The 22,296-nt window shown below is 35.3% G+C and overlaps 2 protein-coding genes across 2 annotated transcripts; both read right to left on the bottom strand.

Annotated features, from left to right (window-relative positions):
- Nucleotides 1-266: 266 nt before the first annotated feature.
- On the bottom strand, nucleotides 267-16,803 carry LOC145628911 (mediator of RNA polymerase II transcription subunit 14-like). The gene is made up of 8 exons (XM_081681341.1): nucleotides 16,362-16,803; nucleotides 12,332-13,420; nucleotides 9,757-9,854; nucleotides 8,753-8,927; nucleotides 6,530-7,466; nucleotides 5,438-6,408; nucleotides 2,918-3,999; nucleotides 267-1,553 (listed from the first exon to the last, which is right to left on the bottom strand). The coding sequence occupies exons 1-8, from the start codon at nucleotides 16,569-16,571 to the stop codon at nucleotides 752-754; spliced, it is 5,364 nt and encodes a 1,787-aa protein (XP_081537467.1). The 5' UTR covers nucleotides 16,572-16,803; the 3' UTR covers nucleotides 267-751.
- A 4,117-nt stretch (nucleotides 16,804-20,920) lies between these two features.
- Nucleotides 20,921-22,070, bottom strand: LOC145626679 (auxin-induced protein 22D-like). The gene is made up of 2 exons (XM_081679145.1): nucleotides 21,706-22,070; nucleotides 20,921-21,569 (listed from the first exon to the last, which is right to left on the bottom strand). The coding sequence occupies exons 1-2, from the start codon at nucleotides 21,882-21,884 to the stop codon at nucleotides 21,242-21,244; spliced, it is 507 nt and encodes a 168-aa protein (XP_081535271.1). The 5' UTR covers nucleotides 21,885-22,070; the 3' UTR covers nucleotides 20,921-21,241.
- Between the last annotated feature and the right edge of the window lie 226 nt (nucleotides 22,071-22,296).

Raw genomic sequence — 22,296 nt, 5'->3', positions numbered from 1 at the left:
GCTAATACTCACTGGAGCTGGTGCTAATAGTCACTGGAGCTGGTGCATAAACATGTATTCCTTAGACCCGTTCACGTGGAACCTCAAGATATGTTGTGTCTGCAATACTTGCATCGTTTCAGATCTGTTGGTTAATTTAACTTCTTTGTATTTGGGGGACAATCACAATACAATATAACGAGGTGAAATTTAGACCCATATTCCCACTGGAGAACCTAAAATCTGAAGGCGGACGCTTAGGCCACAATTCAACCCAACACACAAAGTAAGCACTATTTGTGGCCATTAGATTAAATTTAGGTATGTACTTATAACAAATACACCAAGCAATTCCAACTATTCCTTTACATAAATTCTAGCCCTGTGACTATTCTGTACAAGATGAACTAATTCCTAATTTAAGCTTTGTCAGATTACATATGGTAATCTCAAAATTATGATACATCATTACATCCTATGACAAATCATAGATCTTCATGCATCTTCAGGTTAACTGCTACTGAAGCAAGGCATTGTAATAAACTACACTTTGCAAGCAGATCCAGGAAACTCAGCCACCAGCATATCAATTCTGCTTCGACCGAGGATCAAAGAATCTGCTAGCTTGATTTGTTAAACACCATAAGTTGTGCACCAACCTTTGCTCTGTCTAATATCTTAAACCAAAACTATAGATTCCCAAAAAAAAATAAAAATATAAAAGAGAAAAAGGCATGCAAGAATTATCATGATAAGAAAAAAAATTTAGAAATCATGAGGCTCCAGAAGTTCCAGGAACTCCAGCACCACTATCCCTTAGTCCCTGCAAACACAAATGTAATGCCCTTTGGACATTATCGGCAACTAGCCTTAGCCTCCCTTGAGCAATATCTGCAGGTGAAGATCCAGGAACTTCTATGGCACGAGCCACTCTCTGTTTACATTTTTCCCATTCATCAACTCTCAACCAACAGGCACGACCTCCATGGCTTCCTTCCATACCAAGAAAGGAAACAGCCGTGTTATCTCCAAAAGAGTATCTTAACCTCACTGACACACAATATGGTAACCAAGCAGCACCACCAGCAGCATTAATGTGAGGTATGTGAGCTGGATCAAGAACAACAGTTAGAGCAAAATCAACTGAGTTGTTGGGCCGATCATAATGGATATTACTTTTAGTAGCAGATAAATTTCCCGAAATCCCATCCATATTCAAACCAGCATGGTTTTCAAGACACAATTCTATACGAGGCTTTTGAGCAGGTGCCACATCTCCACCTTGAGATTGGGACATAACTTTTTTCCATGTAATAAGTTTCAAAAACTCTCTTAAAACAGAGATTGGCAATGTAAGAAGGGTGATAAATGATGCTACACGTGACGCATCATATGGCTCTGATGCAACACGACGGCTAAAGTAGTCACATATCTCACTAATTTCAGATTGTGTTAACTCCTCTTGGGCAGAAGCCGAGTTCTGCTGCTGCTGCTGTTGATGAGAGAAGCGCTTCACGCTCAAAACTTGCAGAAGAAGCTGAACTCTATGGACACTAACAGCAAACACATAGCCCCTGTTGCATGCACATTCATAATAAGACGAAATCCAAGAATTCAAAAGGCTTAATTTTTTCCAAGAACTGTGTAAGCTTTTAGAGTGTGTGTGTGTGTGTGTGTGTGTGTGTGTATAGAGAGAGAGAGAGAGAGAGAGAGAGATTCCAGGGAAAGTTAAAACACACTCTTCCAATTTTCCAAACCAAATACAAAGTAGTATTCATCAGAATTTTTGTTGTTGAACATTTTCATGTATCTTATGCCAAAAGTACAATAAAATAACAAGTGTCAGGTTACCAATGATAACCAATACACTCCACCTATTTCCAACTTTAGTTTTCCTATTTTCCTTTGAAATATATGATGAGAAAAAGGAAATTGTATAATTTGGCTGATAGGGTAAAAATCCACCAACAAAAAGGAAACCAATTTTATTTATAGTAAGCAAATAATGAGATACTGAAGAGAAATGGGGAAAAAAAAAAGCTTTTCTTTATCATTTGATTTGGTGATGACAACAGTACAAGTCATATCAAGGCAATTTAATCAATTTTGGGCTGTCACTACATACTGACATACAAAAATACTACATACCTAGAAAATATATACCTATTACCATACATTTCATAAATTGATTAAATCGTATACCATCCATAACGTTCTTCACTTTAGCAATTTGCAGTCTCCGATGCAAACTTCGACCATTAAATTCTTCAATCATATATTAGTAAAAACTATAAAATTTTGATATTTAGAAACTTTACATTAAAAAGTATTTCATATTATCCCACAAGATTATGTTTTTCCTAATACCTAAACAACTAATTATAGTTAAGGTTTAACTTCAACCACATTCACTAAAAATGAAGAACATGCAAAACAAGGGAATTACTACTACGCAATACATAGTTTGAAAGCTATCAGATAGTGACATGTTTTGAAATGTTGTTATGGGAAGTACTAAACGTGGCCCCAATTTTGTTTCCTATTTTAAATAGACAAATTATTTACTGAAAGGATCCATAAAACTTCCTAACATCTTATTTACATTCCTTGATTAAATACATACAAGTATATAATTAAAGAATAAAGAGGAAAAATGTTATATTTGATCTCTAAATTCATTTTCAATAGCACCTACTATCAGTTAAAGTTTGCCGACATGTATTCAAGTACTCCCCTCCGTTTCTTATTGATTGTCCTATTTGGAATCTAGGTAGATATACTTCAAAACATAGTCATGTGGAATCTTGTTAAATTAATCTTGAGTTTTAGTTTTCAAACATATATATCCACACAATCAATTAAAAACAAAGGGAGTACAACAATTTCATAGGAAGAAACTAATTAAGTATGGATAAGAGAGAAACTGTGAACATCTTACCCCACAAAAAAGCGCAAGGCTGGCTGCTCTTGATCCAAATTCAACAACGCCCCTTCATTTTCTTTTAATATTGAACCAAGGATCTCCTTTAAAAGATCAGGTAACTGTGCAAAGAGCCACAAAACCCCAAGGTATTTCAAAATTCCTCTTAGAACCTTTTTAAGAGCAACAAGTGGAACCCAACCACCACCATATCCACCATCATCGCCTAAGCCAATAATAGCAGTATTCAGTTCTCCTCTAACATGAGCAGCGCCACCTGCAGCAGGATATCTCCGTAAAGACAATCCTGGACCAGCTGCAGGCATGTTTGATGGTGCGGTTAGAGGATTTCCAGCACGATTCATAGCAGAAACTTGGTTTCCTGGCCTAGAAAGCCCAGAAGTACTTGGTAGATTAACTCTGCTTCCATTCACAGAAGTTAGTGGCGGACTTAAACCTGAAGTAAGATTGCTGGAATTTGAAAGTCCAACAGTCTGTTGTCCACCAACAAAATTTGGTTCCAAACCATTCAATTCCTGAGCAACATGTTCCATGATGAAAGGTCTGAACTGAGGGCAGGGCAATGATCCTCCAACAGAAGGGCCCCCCTTTGGTGGAGTGGCAGGTTGAAGCCAAACCTGGTCTCCTGCAAAGCATCGCATATCAACTGCAAAATGTTTCCGGTATATTATTCTTATCCAATAAGGTCCCCGTAGCACAACAGAAACATCAATAGGCAACAATGAGCTGGGAACAATGCCTGAACCACCCCTGCCAGCAGCAGCCAACATGACACCTGCATGATTTCCAAGAGCAGCAGCAGCTGCTGCTGCAGATGCAACAGAATTTCCTGCAGAACCGGCAATTCCTTGACCACCCACACTGGGTGACAGGCCACTAGGAGGAGCTCCTAGAGCTGAAGCATAAGTCCCTAGTCTGGATGAAGCCGACACGGTAGAGCCAACTCCCTGAATAATGGCAGCTTGACCAGCTCGAGCAGGTCTTGTTGCTGCAGCAAGTGCATGTAAAGGTCCAGCAGTGAGGCGAATGCAATCCAACAAGGATGCTACTTCACCTCCATTTATAAAATCCTCAAGAAACTGCATAAATCAAATCATACACATTATTTTAAATGCTTCATAACATGAAAGTCTTAAATGATTTTCACTCAGATGCAAGAAAATCTAATAAATATACTTAAATAACTCCTTGTAGGTGTGCCACCAGAGACACTATCCACAAGAATTTGATTAAAAGAACCACACCATTATTCACTATCTCTTCCCCAGGCTGACACCAATTAATTCAGACTGTCACCATACAGTCCCCCAATCCATGTGTGTACCGCACTGCTTATCCAACCTCATACAGGTATAAGTTTATAATATACTCCCTCCGTCCACCAATTTTTTCCACATAGGTGTATGTTCACATTATTAATTTTTGGTTGAGAAAATTTGATGAGAGAGAATAATGGTGGGTCCAAAATATTGTTCGGGAGAGGAAAATTGTGGTCCCTATAACTATATATGGTACGGAGCAGAAAAAAGGGACACCCCAAAAAGGGAAGTGAAGCAAAAATTAAGGAGATGGAGAGAGTAACTTTAAAGTAAAAGCTCGATAAAATTATTTCTTGCAATATATTTTACCAAATTTCTCCTAGCTTACGTCAAATATAACATCTACCTTAAGTAGAGGATATACCATCTAGAAAACGCATCAAACTTCAATCCATCCTTCTTATACATTAAACCAGAGCTGTTCAGACCATGTTTATAATGTAAGTAATGCAACTTTCATTCAGTAAACTTTATTTTATGAAATCTGAATTTGAAGATGCCAATCTTCATAGCAATTAAAAGCCCTTTTTTTATCAAATAAATCCCACTACTTCATTCCAGGTGGAATTTAGTGGAAATTAAGATCTTCCTAAAAAAACAGTTTTTCCTCCCATTATTCTTTAACTGCACCATTTGGTAATTCACACTTACCAATTACATAAATTTGGACATTTGTATCTATAGCTATCTTATGGTAAAATTTAAAAACTGCCAGAAGACTGCCGTACCCGTGCATCACAGTACTTCAACAATCTATAGTCTGAACTGCAAATTCTATTATGATATTACTACTTTCTAAAAATTCATTCTTTAAAGTGTTTAAGAGAGCTTCATGACACTATATGAGGTCAATTAAAGGTGTTTTCTAAGTTTTCACCAAGTCAAACTTAGTTATAGCAAATTGTATAAATTTTAGTCAAAACTCAGTTATAGCAAATTGTCTAAATTCATTATCATCCCCTTCAACACCCAAGAGCAAAATGTAGAAACTTCCAAACAACAAAAAAAATAACTTACAACTTCAGGAAATTTCAACAAAATCAATGCAGAAAAAAAAAAAAAAGGAATATATCTTAACAGATTAAGCCTAGAAATAAAATGAGAAGTTGATAATTTTAAAATGTTACTTCAACTAGTCAAGACAAAAGGCCAGAGCAGAAGAAGAAAAACCACAAACACAATGAATAAATATTCCTACCTTGGTATGAGGCCAAAGCTGATCTGGTGAAACATGCATTGTGCATCCTTCTGTACCAGATTCCCACTCAACAACAAAACGAGCCAGGACCCCAGAACCAAAACTAAACCAGAGACTCAAGAGCCCAACTGCTTCGATTCTGAATGCCCTCCTCATCTGTTCAGAGAACTTGTCCACTCCATCAATAGAACCCTTAGCTCCAACTACTGATTTGCAATCAGAATTGGCACCTTCCTCTAGCTTCTCTTCTGTCTTCACACCTAGCAATTTTCTCATTCCAAGGGCAAACATTCTTGCATTGGAGAGCCGATGAATGTCTGCTACAAGCTTCTTAATGCTATCCATTTCAACAGAATGATAGATAAGAACAACTCCTTCAGAATCATAACGGATATGAGAGTCTACATCAGATGTATTAGCTATGCGAACACCATTTCCCCACGGTGTATTACTGCTTCCTTTCTGAAGTTCCCACAGGTCTCGAAAATGTTGATCATTAATCTTCACATCCCAACACAAGCTTCCTGGTTTTCCAAGACGCAAGCAGATGTGTGGCCATGAACCTCCCCTAGCAGATGGTAGCTTAAACCAAATGTTTACAGTTGCATTTCTAAGACCTATTTCTTCAACATATGGAATGTCTAGAGCCTCCATCTGACTAGTTAGCATGGCATGCTTGATACAAAGAGAGCAATGCCTAACCACGTGGAGCAGTGCTGATACATATACACCTGAAGGTGCATTTCCCTTGTTTGCTTCAGCTAAGAGATCACCATAAGTGTATCCTTCAGGATTACAAATTGTATTCAATGGGATATCAGAGTTAACTGAATGCTGGTCATTCAATAATTTTCTCCGCTTAGAAACTCCATCAACAAGACCCCGAAGTGATGGTAACGAATTCAGCATATCTGAAACTTTCCTTTTTCTAGAATCCTTATCATGTTCTGAAGCAGTTCTGCAACCTGCATCTGTACATGTTGATCTAACTACGTATTAACATTAATCTAGCAAAAAAAAAAAATGAAAGAAAGAAGATATAACACAACTCTAAACAAAATCAAACAGGAGGATAATGGTAGATAATCTTACATATGGGAGTAGCAGCCCAGGATTTAAGTGCAATTCCATTAGCATCAGACGCTGATGCACGGACGCCAGTGGATTGTAGAGACGAAATTCGCAATGACCTACTAGAGTTTACATCTTGTGATTTTCCATTAACAGACCTCAAATGATCTTCATCCATTGACCTAAAAGAACTAACTTCCACTGATTGCGGTGACCTAAGAGAAGCAAGGTCCTGCTCGGACTTGGAAACTGAGAGTTTCTGTGTTGCACGATTTCTCTGCTGAGCAAAAGTTAGTGAACTAACAGAAGTTGACTGACTTAATCCTTTGACATTGGCTGCTGAATATAAGGAACCACTATAGTGGGGTGAAAATTTGATAGCAGGATTGATCTGTGACATTTGGGCATTTTCCTCCTGTGTTGATGAACCAATTCCAACTCTAGAAGAGTGGAGATTCATAGGTACAGAGCCCAAATGAGAAGCAGCAGATGTACTAATTGATGAGGAAACATTAGAAACAGAATGAGGAGCAGATGTTCCTTTCTCAAGCTCAAAGATTTCATCGACGATAGAGGAAAAACTTGATGGCGGCGGACAAAGAGTAACTGGCATCAACCCCTCGTGACTATAATTAGACACCAGACCAAAATTAGAAGGCTGATTGGGGCTTCCAGCTCCCACTTTTCTTAAATCAAGAATGCTCAAATTCAATTCATCTTCAAGCATCTGCATCTGACCTACATCAATTCTTTTAACACGCCCAGCAACAAGGTTGTTCGATTTACCAGGTTGTTCTGGCTGTGTTCCAACCAATTCAAAGACAATTTTAAAATCCTTATCCAATTGAATAAGCAAAAAGTATGAACTGCCACAGTCAGGAAATCCCATCAACAAAAAGCCTGCACCAATTAAGATATCTTTTGGAACCTTCACCGAACAAAAACCATTTTCATACACCTGCAACAGCAAAAGGTGCAATCTATGAATTCAAAAGAAGAAAAAAAAAAAGATCCACCACAATTACAGAAGAACAAAGATTGCATAACCCCATGGAATTCTAAATCAAAAGTCACTTATTACCAAAAAGGCGAAAAGGACACAAGTGACCCTTACTGGTACTAAATAGTGTGTTGTTGATAAACATGACTACCAAGACAAATGTCTAATGGTACCAATTCAGATCATCTTCTAATTGATAAAGACAACTTTAGTGCCAACAGCATACTTATTGGTACCACCCAAGGTGGCTTATGTCCAAAATGGACAAAAGCCACTTTTGATTTAGACAAACTCGCATAACCCCTACTATTAATACCCAAAAAGGGATTTCCACAAAATTTCAAATGCACGCAAAGATAGTACTATACAAACTCGTTTCTAACATGCATATGAAGAACCAAAACAATAAAGATCTTTAATCAACATCACTAAATTTTTAACTTCTCATCTAGCACATCAGAACACATTCAAAATTCTAGGTTAAAGATTCTGCCAAACTTAAATCACAACCAAAAAAGAAAATATTTATTTCATACAGGTAAAACACTTCTTTTATTGAGGTAATTGTCCCCTAATTCTGAGAGCCATAGGGTTTACAAGTTGGCCATTTATTGATAAGACTCACTGAATCTATTTCCAGGAAGACTTAGAGCCCTCTAGCTACGTATGCCCTGGTCTAGCTCAGAAGCATCTATCCAATATACAATGGTTTAAACTGCCATTTGGATTGGAGAATAAATCAAGGTATCCTTTGGTAATAAGGAAATATAAGTCCTTCCTCCGTCCCTAAAAGAATGACCCTTTTGGGCATTTTTCACGGGTATTTAGAAACTTAAGTTGGAAGTACAAGTGTATGGGAAAACTAATAAAAGTACATTGAAAAGGTAAAATTACATGAGAGAGAACGTAATAAGAAAAGACAAATTTTACATGGGGAAGCTAATTTTGCTCAAATATTATGGTAAATTGGAGGGTGTTTTGATGGAAATGGGATAAATATTTTGGGATTAAAATTTGGCCAAAAGGGTCATTCTTTTAGGGACGGAGAGAGTATATTATAAGGTCAGCAAGCACTTGTCACACACACCCCAAAAGAAAATAATCTTACAGTCAATTTTAAGATTTAATTTTAAGGAACAAAAAGCTCAATTATATATATCAGCAAAAATCCTTACATAAGATATAGTCCACTCAATTCATAAATCTAACTGCACATAAAAAAAATTAAAAAAAAAAAAATTTACCTCAAGGCCCAAGAACTTGCCGATCGATGAAAACAAGTGAAGAATGGATTTGCTCCGCAAATTAATAAAAATTTCAGCAGCACTGAGAGATCCCTGGTTTAAAGAATCTTCGGAATCTGACAATACTGACGGAGTTATGATATTTCTGGACGACTGTAGCTGATAACGTCCATTCCTACCAAGAAGTAACAAAATGGTACCATTCAAAGAAGCAGTTAGAAGATTTAAAATAAATAAATAAATAAACTTCAACTTAAAAAAGGATCACACAAAAGTAGTATTCTAAGATAAATTGAATCAACCTAAAAAAAACAACCATCTTGCAACAAGTCCGACATCCCTACTTCCCAAGTGGGCTGAACAATAAAATTCAAAAATTCACAGAAATTTCATCCATAATTGAACCCTAAAACCCTTTTCAAAACTACAAATTCAAAACTTTCGAACAAACTACTCATAAATATCTAATTTAATTTTGTCTTCGTAATTTTATGTTAATTCTCCCAATTACTTTTGCATCTTAATTTCCAACCCTTTTCAGGGAAATAAAAAGTTGGAGAAAAAACGGGTTTAAATATCAATTTCCACTTTATTTTCAAACCCCTTATTAAGGAAATAAAAAGTGGGGTCGGAAAAAAAATTGGGTAATTAGAGATCTAGCGAAATAAAAAGGGATGATGTATAAATGGAAAATTTAAAATGGGAAAAATAAATTAGAAAAACACAAAAATGAATTAAATTTGGCATTTTGCGGAGTTTGCTGGAAATAAATAGATTTTTTTGATCCAAATGTCGCCTAAATTGATTTTTTTATAAAAAAAAAAAATTGCGACCGCAGTCATTTTTTTTTACCAAACTGTCGCAAGAGTTCAATTTTGTTTAATCTACCAGATAAAGCAACACCAACATGGTTAAAAGGATGGAAACTAGAAGCTAAAAAACGGAAAATCCATTATAATAACATAATTTGTACTCTTAATAAAAGGGAGAGACAGGGAGAATACCTTATGTTTATTCCAAGAATAAAAAATGATGAACCGTAAGCACGCACATATAGTACTTCTTGTCCATCAGATTCCCTAGCAACAGACGCTGCATCTTTCTACAAAACAATAATCAATCACTAAGTAAAGTATGTGACCATAACATGTTGACCACAATGGACAAGAAACCACTCAAACCATACAACCCAAAGTATTACACCAAACAGCATAATAAAATAGAAATACTTGAGACAGGACCCTAAAGCTATTATACCAATACCCAAAAAAAAAACAAAAAAAAAAAAGCATAAGCAGAAAATAAATCAGTGTCAGTTTGGTGTGTTTAAAGGTACTTAGGCAACCAAAAAAAAAAAAAAAGTCTGTAAGGAAAGCAATTAATATTCAAGAAAGAGAGCTTGAATCACCATATTTAAAAGGGAAATACAATCATTTCCTCCTATCATGTTAAGTAAGTATAAAGAATCTTTAAAACCCTAATCCTCTCCCCATCCCAAAAAATGTTACAAACCTTTCAGTGCCTCCTTCCTTCTCCTCCTACAGATAGACATGCTATCCCATCCTCTGTCTCCTCCCAACGAAAACCAAGTACTCATTCTCCTCCATGACCAATGCTCAGCATTGTCCTTTGCAATTAGACCACCATCCTCTTCTTCACTTTCCTCTCACCACCACTCAACAAACCACTCACTTTGCGATTAAAATTAAGCCATCCTCCCCTCCTACAATAGGCTGCAGTTGACCATTACATGGTCTGATTGGACCATCAAAGCTCTTAACAAAGTGTCATACTTTCCCATCATTAACAAGAAATTTGAAGTCAAAAGGTATGTGAATCTATAGCTGTGGTGACCAGGATATTCCTGTTTAAGGCCAATTTAAGGGAGGTGGTTGGTAAGGATGTATGTATAAGGATATAGAGAGTGATGAATGGATGACAGCAATTTATGAGCAGGTGGCTATGAGGGTGGTCTCAATGGTAGTGATATGTAGAGACCTTGTGGAAGCAGACAAGAGATGGAGGCAGGAAAGGATTGATTGTGACGGAGCATAGCGTCACTTGATGGATTAGTATAGCTTTAATTATAAAGCCTAAGAGATTAATAAAAAGCCTAGGAGGGATGAAAGAAATAAGGAAGCCCTGAATTGGGGTGAACCTATCAAATGAGATGTACAGAAACACTCAAAAAGAAAGTATTTTTCTGTCTATTAATACCTCTTACAAAATACCCCCTTACCATACTAAGCACCACAAAGAGACAAGGTATGAACATACAACACTTAACATGCTCCAAGTTCCATAGGAGCCTAAGGTTCAAATAATTGATCACTAAAGCTTCAAGTTGAAAACAATCATTATATAGGAAGCACAAACCAATAACAAAAGCTTCACCATTAATCAACAACAAATACACTCTTTTTCAGAGTACGGGAAGAAACAAAAGTCAGTGCAAAATCTCATTTACATTGATACAAACCATTCAGTGTACAGGATATCATAAAAGAAGTTATCCTCATAATAGATTCAACTCAATTTCAGGACATGATTCAGCCCAAGATTACCCTGTACAATGGATCTTTGAAGAATGTAAGTTTTACAAAGATTAAACCAAAAGAGAATTAACTATTGAAAGTCTTCATTTACAAGCAAGAATAATAACAAATAATCTAGTGTCCAGGAAAATAACAGGTCACAATCAATCCAGCAAGTCATTTCATTAAAGTCAGCTACACAAGTTAATAAATATGCTTGAAAGCTGTATCCAAAGCAATTTTGCAACAATGGCCTCTGCAATGGGCAATGGCACATTTGTGCAACTGAGTGACAGACTGGGAGGATGAAGGGTCAAGTGACCCAGCCTTGGGAGAATTGAGATTTTCAGTTAAAAGAATAGAACCTACAGCCCTCAATTATCGTTTTTCCAATCACTCTCCTTGTCTCCTCTCTACATTGAAAAAACTTGTCCAGAGGAATCAAAAGCCAACCTATAAGTGTTGTAGTCAGATTTTCCACCTCTAATTCATGTAAACAATATTGTTACGATTTTTTTCCCCATAATTTCATATTGCATTGAATATATTGCAGCAAAGTCATCAAGTGAGCTTAAACCCAAGGTTATAGAAGGTCCAATAGTTTCCTAGGTCAGCACATGAAGATTGACCATCCAAGTTTTTTTTCCTTTGGAATCATCAAACATCCGCCTATGCCCAACTTAAAACCCACCCCAACCTGACACTATTGGGCCCTGTTCTCCTCAACTTTAAAAATAAACAAATAAAAAAAATCAGCATATATAAGTTTGGTGGAAAAGTAAGTTAAATTTTGCAAAAATAAGTTTAAATTAGTAGAAAGCAGTTACTTCAAAGAACAACATAGTATATAATTAAAAACAATAAGTTTTAATCTGTTAAAATAATACAAGTTCAAAAAAAAAAAAAAAATACTTTTAGTTCAGTACAAATGATTTTAGTTCAGCCGATATCAAGAACAGGGTCTTCCAATTGAACAGGTATTGACATCATACAATGTAAACACTACCAACACACCCAGTAAAGACATAAAACATGTTTTACTAACCTTCTTATGGTCCACACCAATTTCATCCATGATACCCTGTAGGAGAACATCACCAGTGCCTCGAAAAATTTGACCATTCTTAGTAAGCTCTTTATTAATTTCAAGTAAACGTGTATATCTGTTGCATCGTATAGCTTTAAGCAACAACTGTTCCACGTCAATGCAGCTCTGATCTAGATAAAACTCGGCCTCCTTGCCTGTTAATGGATCTATTACAAATGTACTATGTATACATTTGATCTGCAGATCAGGACCTGATTCAATCTTGATGAATGGGCATATTCCACCATCAGACGTACCAGAGTTCTTATCTAAATCCAACCAATAAACAATCTTCACCCCTGGAGTGCGTTGACCAGATGTCTCATATTCTCCATCCTGACTTATTTGTGTGGCTGAAGCACTCCCTCCTTGCGTTGTGCTACCGTCAGAGATAAGTTCAAACTTAATTGCATCTTTCCATCTTCCCTGACGAAGAGCATGGACCTGTCTTATAACAGTATCCATGATCAGCGCCACACAAAACTCATGCAGAACTGAGTACAATATCATAAATGGATTTTGTTGTTCATCTGCTGCAGCCATTCTTCGCTCTAAATCATCCCCCAGAGCAAATCGTCTCAACTCTTCAAGCTTTATGGCCCCATTTCTCTCACCAACAAGAAGCTCCATATGTAATATCCTCCATAAATTCAAGTGACCTCTGTAACCAAGAGTAACTAGCACCTGAAATTCCCCATCTACACGTAAAAGTGCTGTACCGTCTGAAACTTTAACCTCAGATATCTCCTTCGGAAGTGAAGTCTCAACCAATTTCGACCGCACAAGAATGTCTAGCTTTTTTAAAGCTGGCTTTTGTTGGATCTCATTCAAGGAACTTTGCATGCCCACATCTTCTATACATTTAGGCAAACGCTCATACGATCCAGTAAGAAGGACTTCAATTGCTGATGGCACATCATATATAGGTGCACGTGCTTGCTGGAGCCCTTCATGCATAAAAAATAGTGAATCCGCTGTCTGTGAGAAACATGTATCATGGCTAGATAAAGTGGATGCAAGTTGTTGACAATATTGTATCAACGGAACCTAAAAAAATGAAGCAAACAGGATTGAACGTTAGTGATGATATTAAATTAAAATAAGCAAGTAAAGCAACCGAAAATATAATTAATACTCCGTAATAAAAACTGAGCTTTTATATGTCTTATTTCTTACTGTCATTTTTTTAAAGTTCCATATTGACCTTTGCACTATGACATTTCTTGCTTTAACTATATTTTTCTGCTAATATATGTATATAAACAACTATTACTATGTAAAAAATAATTTGATTTGTTACAAAATATAATTATATAATTACAACAATACAGTAACATTATTGGTCAAAGTTGTGCATTAGCATACTCCCACTGTTCTTTTTTTATCTTTCTACTTACTTTTCATATATTCCTACTTACTACTTACTGTTTATATTATGAAGTAGTACATGGAAAGTGGGTCCCTTTTTTACTTTTTAGGTAGGAGAGAGAGTTGTTTTATTTTGTAATGAAAGAAAAAGTTGTTTAGAAACATTGGTATTACTATATGGTTTTAGTGGGAAAAGGAATGATAAAGGTGAAAATTTTCTGTACCATAAAAGGAATAGAGCAAAGTAGGAAGATAAAATAAATAAAAACAAAACAAAACAAAAATAAAATTAAATTAAATTAAAAATTAAAAAATTATCTTAATGGAAAGGTTAAAAAAAATGTACATGAAGGGAGTATGAAAGTCAAAAGTAAAATTTTTATTAAAAAAAAAAGAAGGAAGCGACATTAGTTTAAATTTGAGGTACAAACAAGTGACTAATATTCTAAAATCTTAACGATGATAAGAAAGACGAAAACAAAAACGTAGACATTCAAACTCAAATATTGAATTGGATCTGAGCTTGAAAGATTCAGATCATTAAAATACGGCATCCAATAACAGTTGCCATGAATTCACAATTCCACTCAAAACCAAAATGGCTTTTATAAAATACCCTAATAAAACCTATAGGCATTACATAATTTCATAAAAGCTTCTATAAGGACTGAGCTAAGTCCAGAATTGTTTTACAACTTGGCGTAAATTCTTCTGCTATCTTAGAAGAAGGTGCTGATTATAAGAGAATGGCTACTTGAGACATCAATGCAACTCATATTTCAGGTTTCTTTCCAGCTTTAGATCATGGTAAATCCTAGTTTGATTCTATATAGGCCTCATAAAAGCATGGTAACTTCAGCTACCTTGTTCAAGTTTTTTTAATAAAAAAAATTTAAAAAATGATTAAAAGAAAAGAAAAAAAAAAAAAAAAAAAAAAAAAAAAAAAAAAAAAAAAAAAAAAACTCCCATTAGGTTGAGATTTTGCCCACTGGAGTACTTCAGATCTCTTACCCATTACATCAATATTAAGCCCCTTTCCCCTTGTCTTCAGCTAAGCTCATTATTAACAATATTAAAAAAAGATAACAAAATGTTGCCTCCAATGTAATATTGTACTATCCTTCCAGAAAACATGTGATATTGTACCACACTCTCAAGGTCAGGTCTTCAATTTCAAATTTTCAAGATACATTTTATTCGTAAAATTGAATCTTGCAATTTTACTTTCTAAAACTATGTTCGGCACATCAAAATCAATTCGAAATTACCAAATGCAACCTAGATAATAATCATCAAACAAGCCAAAATGATCCAAGCTTTCTCAAATCATTTCATCCATGTATGTTACAGGATGAGGGTGATATACGCCTATACACAGCAGGAAAACATTGGTACTTTTGACACCTTGACCTTGAAAAGTAATCTCATATTTGCCAACCATCTACAAAACCCGAAAAAGAACCAAACTTTCTCAAATCACTAAATTTCGAAATCATTCTAACATTCAACTCCCCAACAATTAAGCACCCTAATATAGATTAAATCAGCATTGCAACTCAATCCCATAACAATTTCAAAATTCAACTAACATTCGAGTCACAAGCAACAGTCTAAACCCCAACAAGTCGCCTCTACTCCACAATCTTGGAATCAAATTGATCATACTCAACAACCAAAAACTAATAAACTAACCTGCTGACACCACTTAGCCAGAACGTTATGGAGCAACCTAACAATGTAGAAAAACATTAATGGGAACTTTCAAAACCTTGGAAATAAACCTCATAATAGCTAAATTCCATAAAAAAACCGAACTTCTCAAATCACTAAATTCCAAATTTAAAATAAGATTCATTCAACTCCCCAACAATAAATTCACCCTAATCTAAATTAAAGCAGCATTATATTTCAATTCCAAAACTTTAATTAACATTCGAGTCCCGAGCAACAGTCTAAAACCCAAAAATCCATCTCTACTCTACAATCTTGAAATCATATTTACCATAACAAACAACAAATAAGAAACTAACCATTTAAAACCACTTAGCAAGAACATTAAGATGCAACATTACATTTAGAAAAAACATTGGAAATAAATCGCATATTCATTACCCATCTACCAAAGTCCGTAAAAATACCGAACTTTCTCAAATCACTAAATTCCAAAATCAAACTACAACCCAAAAATTCACCTTTACTCTACAATCTTATAATCCAAAATCAAACTAACATCCAACTCCCCAACAATTAACTCATCCTAATATAGATTACAGCAGCATTGCAATCCAATCCCATATCAATCCCAAAAATCAACTAACATTTGAGTCGCAAGCAACAGTCTAAAACCCAAAAATTAACCTCTACTCTACAACCTTAAAATCCAAAATCAAACTAACATCCAACTCCCCAACAATTAACTCATCCTAATATAGTTTACAGCCGCATTGCAATCCAATCCCATATCATTTCCAATATTAAACTAACATTCGAGTCGCGAGCAACAGTCTAAAACCCAGAAATTCACCTCTACTCCACAATCTTGAAATCAAATTGATCATAATCAACAACAAAAGAGTAAAAAAAAAAAGAAGAAGAAGAACAAACAAACTAACTAACTAACCTGTTGACACCATTTAGCAAGAACATTAAGCCGCAACATACGCTGCTGAGTCTTAACAATAAACTTAAGAAGATTAATCTTCTTCTCAGAATCAGACATATCAGAAGACTTAGATTTCTCAACCAATTCCTTAAGAGAAATAAACGAATCTTCCGCCGCACGGCTCACCAGTGTCGAAAACTCCACCGTTTGTTGCCCTAATTCCGCCATTATTACCCCCAATTTGACAATCTACAACCTTGGATTCAAGTGAATGAATCTAATTATGCATTACGAAGAGCGTAGTAGCGTGGGAAGTGGATTGAAGGAGTAAATTAGGGTTTGAGAATTGGGGAAATTGAATTGGGGAAAATGAAGAAGAATTGAAGAGAGAGAAAAAATGGAAAGTGGAGAAGTAGCGCGAAGGTGAGTTTCTCTCTCCGCCTCTCTCTCTCGCGTCTGAGTCTCCGCCGTTGTGATCTTGAGATTGGCTGAAGCGTGTAGCGGGGATTGGAGAGAGAGAGAGAGGAGGCTGAGAAATTAGACTGACCGTTTGAGAGGTTGAATTATTATTTTATTTTATTTTTTTTATAACTTTTCTATAGTTGTATAAATTGACAAATTGTTAAGGAAATTTTTTACAAGAATAATTACACAATCAGACAATCTAGATCATAAGAAAGGGAAGTTTTTTACACCAATAATTACACAATCTAGATCATAAGAAAAAAAGGAAGTTTACATCTAGATCATATGTAAGTGTTACATAGCTAGTTGAAAATATGTTTACTTGGTATATTCTTTAGATAAAATAAGTTTATTTCAAAAAAAAAAAAAAACAGATATTAACTACATAGTACGAAGTATTATACTACTTCATACACAGATTAGTATAAAGAAGTCCATTTGGTTTTCTTATTAAAATAAAATTATAATAAAAAGACATTACTTTTGTTCCTTTTTATTTTCGATTTCCCTACAATAAATTATGAAATATGGCTCGCTAATAATTTGAAGGATTTTACAAGAATATTGTACATGTAATTTTAATCAAGCTCTTGGTGATTTAAGTGATTGACAAGGCAAGAAGTGTATTTTGATATGGTATGATCTAATAATTTATTGTATAGCTATTTAAGTGAATTGCTAAATACCGCCAACGTTTTTTATCAAACCGCCAACAAAAGTAATGAAGAGACAAGATTACCCTTATTATCCCAATTTGGCTCTCTCTCTCCTAAGTCCATCAAGATTCAACACTCAAATTCAACCATCAACCACCATCAAAATTAGAGCAACCACCATTGCATGCCACAACCCACACCACCGCCACCTCCCACACTACCACAAGTCCACCACCAGCACCCACCATCAAGGTCCACAACCACAAAGAGGTATTGTCTTATATTTTTTATATTGTCCAACAGAAGCAGTCAACATCCGTCAATAAAACGACGATCCACCACCTTCCTTTGTCGGCAGGAAGGTGGTGTTTTTTTAAAATCCGGCGACCAACACAACCGGCGCGCAAAACCGATCAAACGGCATGGTAATCGGCGTTCAAAACCAGTTACCGTACCGGTTGACTAGTTTTGGACGCCGGTAACCGTGGTCAACCGGAGGCCAAAACCGGTCAACCTACACGGTAACCGGTTTTGGACGCCGGTTACCGGCGAGGTCCACCAGTTTTGACTGTCGATTGATGACGCCGGAATAATTAAAAAAAAGTATCCCCTTTCCCACCATCATGTCAATACATTCACCATCGTATTCGCGGTCGTCGCTGTCTTGTACTCGTCAAGCCATTCACTGTCACAAAACTTTAACCACCGCCGTCGTCTCCCTACATTGTTATGCTGCCGTTGTCCTTCACCTCTGCCCAATGTGGTTGTGTGGGTAGTTGGTGACAGTAATGTTGGTCGTGGATGTGCTCAAAGGGAGGAAAAAAAAAAGAAATAGTAAGGGTACTATTGTCTCTTTACATCAAATGTTGGCGGTTTTGATAAATAATGTTGGCGGTATTTAACACCCCCCTATTTAATTGTGCATTAAAACGTCATAAGACTCATAACACAACGTACTTAAATAATATAACAAGTTTTTTTATTTATGTTTGTAGTAGCCATTTAGGTACAATTTTCCAATGAAAAATCGACATGTACTAACCCAATATAGCATGGCTTTAGCTTGGCTCATTCAAAGCACAAACGATTTAAGCACAAGGCAAGTGAGCATGAAAATGGACTTATATTGCTTGACCATGTGTCGTGCAGTGCGAGGTCGTTGGGTGCCCTTATAGATTTTATATTTTTAATAAATTGGTCAAAAATAAGGTGTTGCTTGTTTGATATAGAAATTTACTTCCTATGGGAATTTGTATTTTATGGGAATTAAATGAGGAAATACAAGTCAATCAGGCTGATTTACCAACTTTGTAAATCAGGGGGTATATTGGTAATTTCAGCAATAAAATGGGGACAAATAAGTAATTGAAATCTTCTTCTCTTTTCACATCATTACATCAATGACTGTTTAAATTGTTCTCCTCCTTTCTCCCCATGAGCAATACCATTGTCGTTGAGATAAAGATGTCGCCACGAGGAAGATGATTTCCCTAAAGGGTTAGTATGACCCTAAATTTACACTCTTTGCTACTAGGGTGTCGTTTTATTACTATCGCGAAGCGGCATTGGGTCATTGCGGTTGAGAAAGGATGAACAAGAAGAGGAAGCCTCCATGGTTGATCGATGGGAAGATGGATTGTGGTGGTCGTGAATCTCGTGATGGACTTCAAGCGGTGGTGGTTGTTACGAACTTGCGATCGTGATACTGACTATTGAGTGGATTTGAAATCCTAAAATCTGGGTTTTATTTATTTATTTTTTTAAAAAAAAAGTTGCAAAAAATTACTCAATTACCACCTGATTTACAATGTTTGTTGATCAGGCTGATTGACTGGGTATTCCCTTAATTAAATACCTACATCCAATTCCTAGGAATTATCTAAAATTAAACTTGTTTGGTTGAGATGAAGGAAGTTGTAAATCATGGGAACTTTGTCTTACCTAAGGGAAGTAAGGTAATTAACTTCCCATATTTTTGTGAGAAGTCATAATTTCCATGAATTTACAATTCTCACATTCACACTTTTTATCGTCAACTAAACAACTCATAAGCTGCTGACATCATTTTGAAAATAACATCCAAATTAAACACTGAGCACAGCCAATGGTCCATCGACGTGCTTCTAGTGTCTTATTGGCCTTACGTCAATAAGCTTGGCTGCCTACACTACGTTTGTGTTGTGCCTATTAATTAACCAACCCTCATGTGTCTGACCCATGCTTATGCATTACACTTATACTTATGCATGGTGTAGTTTCATTTATAATAATAACTCATAAATAAATAAATAAATAACAAACTTTATAATTTTTAAAATTGAATGAAAACCAAATTAGAGCAACTTTTCTTCCTTTTTTTTTTTTTTTTTTTTTTTTGAATGGAATCTAAGCTACTCCGTACATTCCTACAGCTTAAACATTGTTCAAATGTTTGGTTTGATGAACATGTCTAAGCTAACTTGTTAAATTAATGTCCAAAAATAATGCAGAAGTAACAAAGACGTTAGACGTAGACATATACCATTACGTACGTAGAGTCGTTGTCATGGTGCTTCATTTTCTTAGACATTACAGGGACGGAACTTGAGACTGTGTTGTGCTTTGGCCAGCTATGCTTGCTTGGCTTATAGCCTTACGGGTACATACGTCGTAGTGGCCACCTGATTATTAGCTACGCCGATGTTGAAGCTCGATGACAAGAAGGGCACGTAGGCCATTGATGGAGGAAGAATGATGGTATAGAACACTAAACATGCATCCAAATTAATTAATGGGTTGGAAAATACTACGAAGCTAATTTAATTAAGAGTTTATGGTGAATATGTTGCTTAAAATTGCATGGGTATGTTACGTGTAGGCTTTGACATACGTTTTACTTCATATTTTTAGATTCTTAGTACGTACTCTATAGTAGGGACTCTTTTTTTTTATATATATATTTTTTAAATGAAGTAATTTTTACAAAAATTCATTCATAAAGTCGAATTTGTGATGCTTGTGAAGTGTTTATGAGCCGAATGATACAATTAGTCAATTAATATACAACTTAGTAACTTACTATGGAGCACATATGAAGTAAGATTTTGCACTACAAAAAAAAGTATTGTAAAAGTTAAAGAGAGATTACGATTTAAACTTATAACAATATGATTGAAGCATTTGTAAATTAATGTATGTTTCTATTTGAAAATAAAAATAAAATTAATGTATGTTTAACCTAACAAGCTGTATCTATTAAATAAAATTTAAAAAAAAAAAAAAAAAAAAAAAAGGTAAAGGCCGGTATAATTATCATACTTGTAATTATTTATTGTCATCTTCGCTTGTCTTATTAAATCTGATTTTGCGCCTATAAATGATCTTTTTGAACAATATCATCCGTTCAAAACTTGAAACTCATACTAAGATATATTGTAACAAAGGATAATGATTATGCGACAAACACATACACTGCAATAATATCAATTTCATGGTATAAAACTTTTGAGATGAGTTTATACATATATTATATATATATATCTATAAGACTATAACGAACTTGATCAAAAAAATCGATCTAACTAATATTTATGGCTAAATAAACTAAACTAAGATCATATACATAAATTTGTGATTTTCAACCAGTCTCTCAAAAATTTTATGATATGATCAATTGTGTAATTTCTATCATAGATCCAAAACAAGTCTGGCTACTAGGCCGAGTACATTGTATAGTACCATGATATAATGACAAATTTAGACCAATGCAAGCTAGCTAGCTTATAAGCAAGCCAAGCCTTAATTTGCTTCAGATCCTTTCATTAACCTAAGCCGTTTGCAAGAATCAAGAAACATTTCCCAAGGAACATCTCCAACCAACATCCAATCTCCATCTTTGTCTTCATAAGTTGGTTCATCCTTTCCAGCTTTAAAGGTGAACAACTCTTCTAGTGCCTTTAAGAGTTCCTTGTAATCTTTGTATTGTTTTAGATCAACCTTTCTTAGATAAGGAGTTCCATCCATGCTAACCTTGACGTACATCCTTGTGGATTCTTCTTTTGATTTTGTGATTTGGAGGCTATTTTTTCTATAAGATCTGATCGGAGGCCATCCAATTGCTTGTACCCTATAGATAAGAAGTTGCAAAATACAATAAGTATCATGGAAAAAAATTACATGAAATAAAAATAAAATAGTGAAAAGAAAAATCAAGTGAATAAAAAACACATTTAAATCTAAATATATGCGATCAATCTACTTACTTTGGTGGTGGAGTTGGGTGGTCATCATGGCAATCTTCAACACACGAAGTGGTAGATGACTCATCATCATTAGTTTCCAAAAATGATCTTTTCTTCTTATTAGATCCATTAGTTCCTGGTAACCCTAATCTCAACTCGGTGTCTTCATGAAAACCCAAATTATCGTTGCTCTTTTCCATTGTTAATGATACACGACCACGAAAGCAAAAACAAAGCTCGATTTGGATCCTTTAACAACTTTGAGTCTTTGAATCAGTAATCGAAGCTTGCAATAATCTTGTGCACGTTAGAAACAAGTTGTAGATGCTTTAAAAATAATGAAATGAAAGTTAAAGTTGTATTGATGATGAGATGAAGCACAAAACTATGTGCTATATATACACACATAGAATTGTATAAAAGTGGTTATAGTTAGAGCACGTTTGGTGTAGTTGGCATTGTGATTGGAAGACAGAATTAGCAAGTCATTAGTTAGTTGTCTCTTAACAGCACATGCCCTTGTTTATCACTACTTTTGGTCTGTAGAGTGTATATTACTTCCTAGCTTTAAAGACAATTATTATTTTGGACAAAATATAACTTTTATTTACT

The sequence above is a fragment of the Chenopodium album genome, chromosome 4 (genome assembly GCF_948465745.1).
Source record: "Chenopodium album chromosome 4, dcCheAlbu1.1, whole genome shotgun sequence".
NCBI lineage: Eukaryota > Viridiplantae > Streptophyta > Magnoliopsida > Caryophyllales > Amaranthaceae > Chenopodium > Chenopodium album.
The sequence above is the reverse complement of the archived record's forward strand: the minus strand, read 5'-3'. Positions and strand labels throughout refer to the sequence as shown.

Bases quoted from the DNA above. Each gene is read 5' to 3' on its own strand.
- LOC145628911 (XM_081681341.1), bottom strand. From the start codon at position 16,571: ATGGCGGAATTAGGGCAACAAACGGTGGAGTTTTCGACACTGGTGAGC. The intron at 9,855-12,331 runs GTTAGTAAAACA...ATTGTTTTGTAG, and splicing joins TTGGTGTGGACCATAAGAAG to AAAGATGCAGCGTCTGTTGC. The intron at 1,554-2,917 runs GTAAGATGTTCA...TGCATGCAACAG, and splicing joins GCCTTGCGCTTTTTTGTGGG to GGGCTATGTGTTTGCTGTTA.
- LOC145626679 (XM_081679145.1), bottom strand. From the start codon at position 21,884: ATGGAAAAGAGCAACGATAATTTGGGTTTTCATGAAGACACCGAGTTG. The intron at 21,570-21,705 runs GTAAGTAGATTG...TCTTATCTATAG, and splicing joins CACCCAACTCCACCACCAAA to GGTACAAGCAATTGGATGGC.